Below are 12,075 nucleotides of genomic sequence, written 5' to 3' on the forward strand. Positions count from 1 at the left end.
CCTGAGCAGTATGCGACCTGCCCAACCATTCAAGTATACAAGACACCCCGACTCAAGAAGCTCTCTTCTGCCACAACCCACAGTGGTGGCTAAAGGGCTAAGCCTGGGGCATGCGGTGGGGGGGGATCAAGGCACTTACGGCTGCAGTTGCGGCTGCTGGGGTCCAGTGTGTAGTGAGAAGCACAGCCACAGCGGTGGCCCCCTGGGATGGCGAGGCACAGCTGCCCGCACTGGCCATTATTGTGCACGCAGTCGTTGAGGCCATCCTGACGGGAGGAGTGGAACACCAGAAGGTCCATGACGAAGTCCAGGTGGCCCTGGATGAGGGTGCGGTTCTGTCCACTGGTCTTGTCGGCCCGCTCGATACTGTGCAGGTTCCAGTCAGTCCAGTAGATGTAATCGCTGTACTGAGTCAGGCCAAAGGGGTAGGGCAGATCGTCGGCTATCACCATGCGCTCCTGACCTGTGCGGGGGACACAGCACAAGGGCAGGCAAGAGAGCTGTCAGGCCAACAAGCTGAGGAAGCGCCGGGCCAACCTTCATTTCCAGGAATCTTAGCCAAGCACGGAAGCCTGAGCAGTTTCACGAAGCTGGCTGGCTGCCTAGCTAAGTGGCAAGCACACCCAGTGTCCTTGGGGAGAAACCTATGTAACACCAGCCGCAGGGCCACTTATACCTCATTCCCCATGGTCACGTGGCTACAAAGTCCCATGGAGACTCAGAGCAATGGAAAAGGGAAGATGTGATATCCTTCTGAGAATGGTAAAGCATACAGTGGTCTGAGGAGACCTGTCTTCCGTGCTACCAGCTGGCCAAGGGCTCAGAACACTGATACGCCTAACACACAACAGGCATGAGGCCGTGTGTCACGGAGAGACGGAACAGGCTTGGCAAAGCAGAGTGGGCATAAGGTTCTAGGCGAGGAAGGAGCCTAGGGGACCTCAGAGCCCCTGGACCAGGCACAGGTCCAGCCCCGCACATCGACACTTTATAGCCTGGTGCTGCAAGCTCGTGTCTCCTCATGTGTTCTAACCGTAGCTGGAACCTGGAACCAACAGGAAGCCTTTCCCAACACCACAGCAACACTGCCAGGGCTACATGGTAATATACCCCAGGAGAGGGGACAGTGCTGTGGTTGTGTTCGTGCCTTTGTGATGCTAAGTGGCTCAGTGGCTGGAGCAGGCTAGTGTGTGTCAGGAGAGGGAAGCTAGAGCCCTGCCACTTAGTCCCCACACCTCACCCCTGAGGTCACCAGTCCTCACCCAGCATGTTAGAGGACTCAATCATGTTGGTGTCCAGGTCAGTCCAGTACAGTCGCTGGTCGGCGTAGTCGATGGTGAGGTCATTGGCCCGGCCCACCTTGTCTACCAGCGTCATGCAATTGGTCCCGTCCATGAAGGCCCGCACGATCCTTGGCTTGCCACCCCACTCGGTCCAGTAGATATAGCTAGAAGGTACCAGAAAAAGGGAGATAGGCAGCACTGAGTTGAGTCCTGGCTTAACACAGAGTATAGGGCAGAGAGTGACCGCCATCTCCTAAACAGCCCCCTTACCCTGGGGGAAGTTGGTCAGTGACATCTTTTAAGGAAGGAAGGCCGGGCGTGGTGGCGCACGCCTTTAATCCCAGCACTCGGGAGGCAGAGGCAGACGGATCACTGTGAGTTCGAGGCCAGCCTGGTCTACAAAGTGAGTCTAGGACAGCCAAAACTATCACAGAGAAACCTTGTCTCAAAAAACCAAAACCAAAAAAACCAAACCAAAACAACAACAACAAAAAACCCTATCATTTAGCAGCTGGGCATAGTGGCTCATGCCTATAATCCCAGCACTTGGGAGGCAGAGGCAGGTGGATCGCTGTGAGTTCGAGGCCAGCCTGGTCTACAAAGCGGGTCCAGGACAGCCAAGGCTACACAGAGAGACCCTGTCTCAAAAAAAAAAAAAAAAAAAAAAAAAAAAAAAAAAAAAAAAAAAAAAAAAAACAAACAAACAAAGGAAGGAAGGAGCCAGACCCCAGCTGAGCTTCACAGTTCTGGCCCTCCCCAGGGGCTGGGAAGAAGTCATGGGTATCCAAACAGGGCATACAGAGGAAGCCATCACACAAGGAGTGCCCAAGCAGGCAACATGTCTTCACTCAGCCGGCTGAGTGTTGGTGTGTCTTGTGATTTAAGAGATGTGGGCAAATACAGATGAGTGAAAAACCCGATCAGGGCTAAAGTAGCACAGAAGGGGCCCCTCCTCCTCTTCCCCTGCACATCTGAAAAGGATGCTCACACCCTCATTCTAAGGTTTGGAAGATTCTCTTGCTCTATGCTAGCACCTGGACCTTCCTCCTCCTCCTTCCAGCCTGAGCTCACAGATATGGTCCAGGCAGGGTTCACTTGCTCCACGTGGTTGCATGGACGCTCTACAGAGTGAGTATGTGCCATGCACCAAAAGGGACACTTGGAACCAGAAAGAGGCCACACCTGACCCACCAGGCCTCAGTTCCCAGGATGCGGGGGTCCTTCTTATGCTGATCTGAAGCCAAGGCTTAGCAGTTTATAAACCATTTCTGATTTGTAAACCATTTCTGAACAGCCCTAAATCCAAGTACCTCCAGGTCAGTTCTGAAGGGCACTTTGGTCACATTGCAGAAAGGAGGCCTGATATGAGATCAGTTGGCCCGAGCTGATCTAACTGGCTGCATGTGTGCATGTGTGTGCATGTGCTAAAGGTTAACACTGAGTATCTTCCTCAGGGTCTCCCACTGGAGCTTGTGGATTTGACTAGACTGACAGGCAGCAAATCTGCCTGTCCCTGGCTCACCAACACCTGTGTAATAAGCAATGCTGCATCTGCCGTTTACATTAGTTCTGGTGCTCCAACTCAGACCCTCATGCAAGTATGGCAAGTACTTTCCCAGTGGAGCCATCTCCCTCAGTCCCTCTTAGCCCGTGTGTGTAACATCAGAGGCCAAGGTACTGGCCCAAGTGACAATTAAGACAGCGTATACAACAGCTAGGCAGTGGTGGTACACATCTTTAATCCCAGCACTTGGGAGGCAGAGGCAGGTGGATCTCTGTGAGTTCAAGCCAGAGCTGTTACACAGAGAAACCCTGTCTCAAAAAGAAAACAAAAACAAACATAAAAACCTACATGAAAGCAGCTAGAGTTCAGTGGCTGACAGCAGCATCAATGCTTGCCTCAGTTTCTCCTCTAAGAATGAGAAAGACAACCTTCTAGGGTCCTGGCCAGCCCTGGCACCTTCAAGTGCTAGGTGGGGACAGTCACAGTTAATACAGAGGCCCCTGTGAACAGATGGGAGGGGCCAGGGTCACGTGACAGGCAGAAGCACTCCTTACCCTTTAGTAGGATCCAGAGCCAGAGACCTGGGGTTGTCAAGGTCTCTCCACACAAGCACCTGGCGGAACTGCCCATCCAGCCGGGCCACCTCAATCCTGTTGGTCCCTGTGTCAGCCCAATAGAGGTTCTTGCCCATCCAGTCCACGGCCATTCCCTCAGGGTAGTCGAGACCAAACTCGATCACGTGCTCTACTGAGCTCCCATTCATGAAGGCTCGGCTGATAGTCTGGGAAAGTGAGGAAGGAAAGGGTCATGTGGGGTCCAGCTTCTGTTGTTGACATCAACCCAGGAGACAGTCTCCAAACAGATGACTGAAATGCAGGAACAAACCACACGTCTCAAAAACCCTTGCTAAGCTTCCACCCAGCATGAATGAAAATATAAAGGACTGAGGCAGGAGCGACGGTTCAGCAGTTAAGAGCATTTGCTGCTTAATCATGAGGATCGGAGTGCAGATGCTTGCACCCACGCCAGTCAGCTCACAAACACCCGTCACTCTACCTCGGAGGGATCTGACACTCTCTTTTGGCCTCTGTGGGCACTGGACACACATGTGCTCATAACAGTCACACAGACAGACACATACATAAGCAAGACAAAATCGTGTGTGTGTGTGTGTGTGTGTGTGTGTAAGAACTTTTCAACAAGAAACCACTCTTGGAACTGTTAACAATTAGAGGAGGGACAGGGCTGGAGAGTGGGCGCAGTGGTTGAGTGCACTTGTTGCTCTTGTGGAAGACCAAGGCTCAGTTCCCAACACCCACATGATGACCTTCAACCATCTGGGATCACAAGCAGGTTGCCCAAGAGAAGATCCCAGGCCTGATTGTTACATTTGCTCTTTGACCGCTAAAATATCTCCTCAGTCTCAACGCCCTAATTTTTTTAAGGTTAATAAATGGAGCTGGGCAGTGGCGATGCACGCCTTTAAATCCTAGCACTCAGGAGGCAGAGGCAGGCAAATCTGAGTTCCAGGCCAGCCTGGTCTACAAAGCAAGTCCAGGACAGCTGGGGTTACACAGAGAAACCTTGTGTCAGAAAAAATTAAAAAATGTCTTTAGGGGCTGGAGAGATGGCTCAGAGGTTAAGAGCCCTGGCTGTTCTTCCAGAGGTCCTGAGTTCAGTTCCCAACAGCCACATGATGGCTCACAACTATCTATAAGGAGATCGTGTGTCCTCTTCTGGTATACAGACATACATGCAGGCAGAATACAGTACATATAAATAAATAAATCTTTTAAACTGTTATTAGATTTATTTTTATTTTATGTTTGGGTCTTTTGTCTGAATGAATGTATATGTCTATGCATACAGTACCTGCTAAGGCCAGAGGGAGGCACTGTATCCCTTGGAACTGGAGTTACAGACGGTTGTGTACCAACATGTGGGTGCCGGGAATCGAACCTGGATCCTCTGGAAGAGCAGCCAGTGTTCTTAGCCACTGAACCATCCTTCAGCCTTTTAACATTTTATATGTACCTGTGTGTGCCTGAGTACATTTAAGTGCACTGTGTATACACAGTACCCACAAAGGCCAGAAGAGGACAGCAGATCCCTTGGAGCAGCTACAGGATATAGTGAACCACCTGATGAGAATGCTGGGAACTGAACTCAGGTCCTCTCGAAGAGGAGAAAGCATTCTCAACTACTGAACCATCTCTCTAGCCCTCATATCATTCTTGAAACAGGAAAAGGAAACCAGCTGTGAAGCATCCCACAGCAGCCCCACAGGCATTTGCAGCTTTGTACTAGGTACCTTGAGGCTGACATCGGTCCAGTAGATGTGGTTGTTGGACACATCAAAGTCCAGGGCAGAGGCCTCCTTGACACCTGTGAGTGGGATGGCCACATCATTGTTGTTAGTCTCCAGGGAGATCCTGTGGATGGTGGCTCTGCTGGTGAACACCAGGAAGGCCTCGGGGATAATGCAGGTCTTCATGTCACTCAACAGCTCCAGGCCGATGGGGCAGCCGCACTTGGTGGCATGAGGGGTGAAGAAACACAGATGGCTGCACCCTCCGTTCCCATCTGCGCATGGGTTGGTTCCTGTGAGGCAAATACACAGCCCTGGACATCAGCGGTCTGGCAAGAGGAGGTGCATCTAGTTCACAGTTGTGTGTGGCTAAACTCTTGCCATCCACCAAAAGGGGACCACAGAAGGAGGAGTGGCAGAAAGCCTAGATGGTGTCAACCAAAGCCTTCTCTACTGTGGTCAACTGGCAGTGACAATACAACAGGGCCCTACTGCCGCTAGGCACCGGTCCCAGGGTGTCCCAAGTCTGTTGACAGTGGAAACTGAGTGCGGAGGGCTGGAAAGTATCATCGCCAGCAAACAAGAGGTGGCCTCGCCTGAGCTACGTCCAGCCCAGCTCAATGGCTGGTCAACTGTTGTTTCTCAATTCCTACCCTGCTAATGGGATTGGCTCTTGTTGTTCTTCTAGAATGTTCCCTGGCTCACTGACTCCCTTGACAACCTATCAAGCTCAGGCTTGCCATGGATAGCCACCGGTGTCCTTTTTTATTAAAGCACTCAGAAGGTATCATATTCATTTATTTTGGGCCAGCCTGTTATCTCTCGCTCTGCTCCCGAATTGCTGCTAGCAGCAAGTTAGTGTTAAGTACTTAAGCTAAAAAAAGGAATGTCTTTTCCCTTATCACAGATGAGACAGGCTCAACTTCTCAAGTTTACTTCACAGCCAGGGAGGCTGGCTTTATTCTCATCTCCCTTCTAGCGGATATGGGTGGGGCTGGCCAAGCCTGTCAATTCTGCAGGTTGCCACATGGCCTGACACAGTGACAGAAGGCACAAGCCATGCCCTTGGTCACCCACACTGCCTCCATGCTGTGTCTTTGTTTAGCTGTCTCTTCTGCCAGGCACACCCAGCCTGATCCTGCAGAGCCAGGCTCAGTCACCTCCCTCATATTGGTAAAGCTAGGCACCCCAGTCACACTTACTCTGCATGTGTGTATGTGTGAGTACATATGTGAGTGCAGTATGTGCATGAGAGGGTGTGTGTGAATGTGTGCATGTGTGAGTGTGAGTGAATGTGTGTGTATGCATGTGCAAGGATGTGAGAGTGTGTGCATATGCGACATGCATACACACACAAATGTATATGCCAAAGCACAAATGTGAAGGTAAGGGGACAACTTTTAGGCTTTGGTCTCCCCTTCCACCATGTGGGACCTGAACCTTGAACTCGGTGTATCAGGCTTGGCTGCAAGCACCTTTACTCACTCAGTCATCTCACCAGCCCAAAGATCTGGTTATGGGTTTGTTTCTTTCTTTCTTTCTTTCTTTCTTTCTTTCTTTCTTTCTTTCTTTCCATCTTTTTCAGACAGGATTTCTTTGTGTAGCTTTGGCTTTCCTGGACTTCCTTTGTAGGCCAGCCTGGCTTCAAACTCACAGAGATTCGCCTGCATGGCACCAGGCACGGGAGTGGCAGGTAGGAACAGAGCCCATGCCCTGTGGAGCAGTCCCTGGGCCCCACCTGGAACTTAAGGTCTGAGTATAACCTGCATTTGGAGTCTTCAGAAAGGCAACCCATCCAACCAAATAAATTCCTCCTACGTGTACTCTTTGACTATCCTGTCAGGTCAAAAGTATGTTTTGAGAGTCACAAAGGCAAGGTAGATTCAGGGAGTGCCAGGCTCAACACCTGTTTCCCTCACCTGGCCTCTCTCTGTCCCCGGTGTTCATGGGCTGGGAGCTAGGACTAACATACGCTTGGCTTAGACACCAAAGCTCCTACCAGGGCCTGGCATACATTTCAGCCATGGTTATTTCCAACATGCCTAATTTTTGATACTACCTCCTCCGTATCCCCGGGCAACATGCCACCCCTACTCAGTCACCATTTCCTGTCTTGTCCATCCTCAGAGTGGATACCTTCTGCCCCCCAAGCCCAGGTCTGGACTTGGACCTGTATCACCTTCCCAGGACTCACCAACAACCTTGACCACATTCACTGCTTTGAGTCCCATCAGGTCGGGCAGCTGATCGATGATGACATCCCGGCTGGCCTTGACCTTGTGTACCCTCTCAATACTGCGCCGCTGCCAGTCGGTCCAGTAGATGAAGTCCCCCAGCAGTGTGAACCCGAAAATGTGTGGGAGCTTGTCTTCCAGCAGGGTCCGCCGCTTTGTCCCATCTATGTTGATCACCTGCGTGTTGGCAGAAACACGGGTCTGGATGGGTGGGGGCGGCTCCAAGCCTCCACTTCATCAGCACCTAGCCAGGTACCATGAGATGCCAGGTACTGCTGAACAAATGACACTTCCCATGTCCTTGACTGATGGGGGGGTGGAGGCTGCTCCCAGAGCCTCTGTAACCTGGGTGTGAACTCTGTGAACAGGCAAAAAGAGTCCTCTCTCTGAGTGCTGATGAGGCATGTGTGGGGGCCCAGAGCACCCCAGAGAGGGGCACAGAGCAGGGTGAGCACCATAGGAAGACTTCTCGGAATCCATTCCCTGCTACCGATACAGGGGCGGGCATTCGATAGTTTCAAAGGGCCAGGCCACTCCACAACCTGGGTAGGTTTGTCCCTCCCGGACACTTGTAGTTATAAACCTAGCCCCATAGGCCTATAGTACTTTTCCTCCTTGTCCCCTCTGGCACAGAAGAGCCAAGTCTTCTTCTGGAAAGGGCTATATTGATTAAAGCAAGCACTAAGCCTAGGGAGAGGGTGTGGCTCAGCTGGTGGACCGCATACATGAAGCCCCAAGTTTGATCCCAAGCATCAATAAACCAGGCTTGGTAGGACTTGCTGACAACTCTAGCACTCAAGGAGGTAAAAGAAAGGTAAGGAGTTCAAGATCATCCTCAGCTACTCAGTCATTTCAAGACCAGCCTGGGCCCCAGGATTTTTGTTTTGTTGGGGTGGTGGTGCTGTTTTTAAAAGCCACAGGATAAGTGGGAGTCTGGCGATCCACGCAGCGGCAATGGCAGCATCCCATGCTCAGGGCTCTTAGAATAGGATGAGGAAAGGCATGAGGGGCTCTCAGGCAAGCCTAGGGTAGCCTCTTGAGCAAGGCTGTACTTCTCACTCATCAGGAGCAGACAGGAAAAAAATACAGGGCAGGCCTAGCACTACAGCTCACAGCAAGAAGTGAAAGAGCTACATCAGCAGGGGCTGCAGTTCCAGTGCCCACAGCCAGGGTCCTCCCTCCCACCCCTCTACCACTCTACCATCCCAGGATCCTTCCATGAGTATCCTGAATGAGTCCTTGTACCCCATGAGCCCCGTCTCCCCCTGCAGCAGAGTCAGTAGCTAACCCACCCTGGAAATGCCCTCCAGACAGAGCTGCAGCCATCAGAGGTGCTGTGAGAACCGGGTAGGGGCAGGGGTGGGGCAGGGGCAGGGGTGGGGCAGGGGCTTGGAGGTGGGGGAGGGGAGGTGTCTCAGCTGGAGGCCGCAGCTAGGGCTGAGCTCTCTGGCTCAATGATGGCAAGTGAGCAGCAGAGGGCAGTAACGGCCAGTTCAGGTCACACAGCCCACAGTTCCCTCTCTTTTGTTTGTTTTGGTTTATTGTGACAGGGTTTCTCTGTGTAGTCCTGGCTGTCCTAGACCTCTCTCTCTGTAGACCAGGCTGGCCTCGAATCCTCTGTCACCTCCCAGCCTGAGTTCATTCTATATTCCCATTACAAGACACATGGAGGTGGTACATAGGCCAGCAGCTATGAGTTAAACGGCTGGGGGAACAGTTGACCCTCCAAACCATTGGCACATGGAGCCCTCCCCACTCCTAGGGAGCTCAGTAGGAGCAGGTGAGAAGAGAGCAGAGACAGGCAGGGCTCCAGGTGACTTAGGGACTCTGTAATTCCCCTACACAAGCCAAACAGGGGCGGGGAAGGGATTGATGGTGCTAGGAAGAAAATAATCCTCATCTGAGGAAGCCTCTAGTTTTAACCTCCCGGAGGTCAGCATTATCTCTCACCTCTTCTCTGTGTCTGTCTCTGTGGCTGTTACATGCGCAGGGATGTGCCTGAGTGTGGAAGTCAGAGGACAATCTGCAGGAGTCAGTTCTCACCTGCCACCCTGTGGGCTACTGCAGGCTGGCTGACAAGCACCTTTGCCTGCTGAGTCATTTTGCTCGCCCACTGATCTGCTCATTCTTCCTTCTTTCCCATCTTTCTTTTTTTTTTTTTTTTTTTGGTTTTTCAAGACAGGGTTTCTCTGTGTAGCCTTAGCCATCCTGGACTCACTTTGTAGACCAGGCTGGCCTCGAACTCACAGCGATCCGCCTGCCTCTGCCTCCCGAGTGCTGGGATTAAAGACGTGCGCCACCACGCCCGGCTCCCATCTTTCTTGATATAGAATCTCGTACAGCCCAGGCTGGCCTCAAGCTCACCATTTCTGACCCTCCTGCTCTGCCTCCCTAACTCGGGAACTACAGGCGTAGACCACCATGTTTAGCTTATGCTGTGCTTTGGGACAGACCCCTGAACCTCATGTGTGCTACACAAGCGGTCTACCAACTGAACCCCCCTCCCTAGCCCAGTTCATAAAATTACATTTCCAGCATGTTAAAATGAAGTGCTGTAGGAGCACACTTCTCCTGGATCCATTCTAGAACAGTGAGAGAAGCCAGGAAAAGGGGATGGTGGGGGGGGGGGGGGGGGGTGGCGGACGCCAGGTGGCTCCGCCCTGGCGCCTGCTCCCTAGTTGCCCTGAAGCAAAATGAGAGGAGGCCAGAGCTTTCCTGGCCAGGTCCAGCCACACCCAGGTAAGGGTCTGGGCTAGCAGAGTAGCAGTGTCTCCCAGAGAGAATTCCTCCCTGTGACAAAGGAGCCACACCCTATGTCATGCCTTAGTGAAGACCACAGGCCCTCTTGGACTGGGAAGAAAATGAGATTGGCAATAAACAGCTCTTACCTGTTGTAATGTATGGGAATAGAAACTAGAGAAATGCCCTATGGTGCGTGCGTGTGTGTGCGTGTTTCTGTGTGTGTGCACATGCTAAGGCCATACTCTGAGCACTAGGAAGTTACACCCCCTGCTCCCCATCCCAACCTTTGCAGCATCCTGACCAGCTGCCACACATCTGCACAATTAGCTCAGCTGGCCTCTGACCTCCCCCAGACCCTTGAGCCTAAGGAGGGGCTGTCGTTCAAGTTTCCTGTGGGATCAGTTCTGCAGCTCCCACATTCCCTGGGGTCACATAACTCCAAGAATCCCCAAACCAAGCAGGAATGGGCTGGGAGAGGTGTGATTCAGAGATTGTGCCCATTCTGACCCTTGGGAGGGCATGGACCCAAAGCAGGGCTCAGGGAAACCCAGACCCAATCTCATACACCCATGCTTGGTTTTCTGGGATGGGCAGTATACCCCACATGGGGTAGAAAGTATGGCCAGCTTTGAGGCCCTCACAGGAGGAATAGGGGCGGGTGAGCAACTCCTGCAATTCAAGATTGCACTTGGAGTGGTGCAGAAAGAAGGAAGACACCTGATGTGAACCTATGGCTTTTACACACAAACACAAACACACACACACACACACACACACACACACACACACACACACACACACACACACACACACGGGGGTGTGGGGGCAGCAGGGGGAAGGACACCAGCAAGCAGAGAAATTGGACCCCTACAGGCTGCTGACAGGTCAGGAGCTACCGCATCCGCTATGAAGACTTTAATGGTCCTCAGTAAATCACACTTTAAACGCTGCTGTCTGACTTGCAATTCTACTCCCAGACATACACGGAAGGGAAGGAAGAAATTACTTTCAGACAAAAAACGTGTATCGCCAGCAATCTTATTCCTGACAGTTGGACAAGGGGGAAGGACTGAGGAGAGGGCCCACAAAGCGTGACACCACACAGGCATGCAACCTGCTTACAGAAGCAGAGGAAGTGTTTGTGCATGGAACAGCACAGATCCTGAATACGTTATATTCCCAACTAAAGAAATGAAAGGCTGTATCTATCTAGAGAAGTCTAGTTATAGGAAATACACCCAAGAAACCAAGTCACATAGACAAAAAGGCAAGGAGTGTCCTCAGAGGCTGAGAGACAAGAAGCACAGGGCAGGGGGTTAAGGGGTGACAGGGCACTATGATCTGGCATGGAGTTTGCTCTCCAGATGAAGAGAGGTATTCTTATTCTAGAAGGAGACAGCGATACCTGTCACACAATACTGAATGTCCTAAAGGTCATTCTGTTGGGCACACACAGAACAACGGCTATGTGGTCCAGCATCTCTGGGTGCAGTGAATCCCTGTCAGACTCCTGTTGGTAACTAGGGTATCAAAGACGAAGCCTCCTCAGCTGCCCAGACATTTCAAACTCTTGAGCAACAAAATTTTCTTTAAAAACAAAACAAAACAAAACAAAACAGATTATCAATCTCTGAGAAGCGACTACAAGGCAGCTGTACCCAAAAGAAGGGCATCTCCCCATTCTGACCCTGACCTCATGTCGTCCCAAACCCCCGCACTGAGGACCCCTGAAACAAAGTTTCAGGGACAGCCTCTTCTCCAGCCCCTACCCGCTCTTGGAAGCCACCCAGCTCAGGCCTCTCCAGGAGGCATCAGGAGAGTGTCCTCAACGGTGGCATTAACAAATCATGACACCTACACACTAGGATCAACAAGAAATTACCAGAAAAAGCCGGAAGGTGTCCACCTTGAAGAGGGGTACCAAGCAGGGTAAAATAACTGCTTCTGATGCTGACAGGGGCAGCTGGCACTGAGAAACCATCAAAAGTTCCGAAGGGGCTCTGC

The 12,075-nt window shown here is 51.8% G+C and overlaps 1 protein-coding gene across 1 annotated transcript in view; it reads right to left on the bottom strand.

Annotated features, from left to right (window-relative positions):
- Positions 1-12,075, bottom strand: part of Lrp5 (LDL receptor related protein 5) — a 103,469-nt gene that overhangs the window by 28,779 nt on the left and 62,615 nt on the right. Inside the window, exons 8-12 of the mRNA XM_051145770.1 lie at positions 7,290-7,506; positions 5,099-5,388; positions 3,342-3,568; positions 1,263-1,447; positions 140-463 (exon numbers count right to left, since the gene is read on the bottom strand). Coding sequence (XP_051001727.1) covers positions 140-463; positions 1,263-1,447; positions 3,342-3,568; positions 5,099-5,388; positions 7,290-7,506 — 1,243 coding nt within the window. The remainder of the gene's footprint in view (positions 1-139; positions 464-1,262; positions 1,448-3,341; positions 3,569-5,098; positions 5,389-7,289; positions 7,507-12,075) is intronic.

This window comes from Acomys russatus, chromosome 5, assembly GCF_903995435.1.
Source record: "Acomys russatus chromosome 5, mAcoRus1.1, whole genome shotgun sequence".
NCBI classification, from domain to species: Eukaryota; Metazoa; Chordata; class Mammalia; order Rodentia; family Muridae; genus Acomys; species Acomys russatus.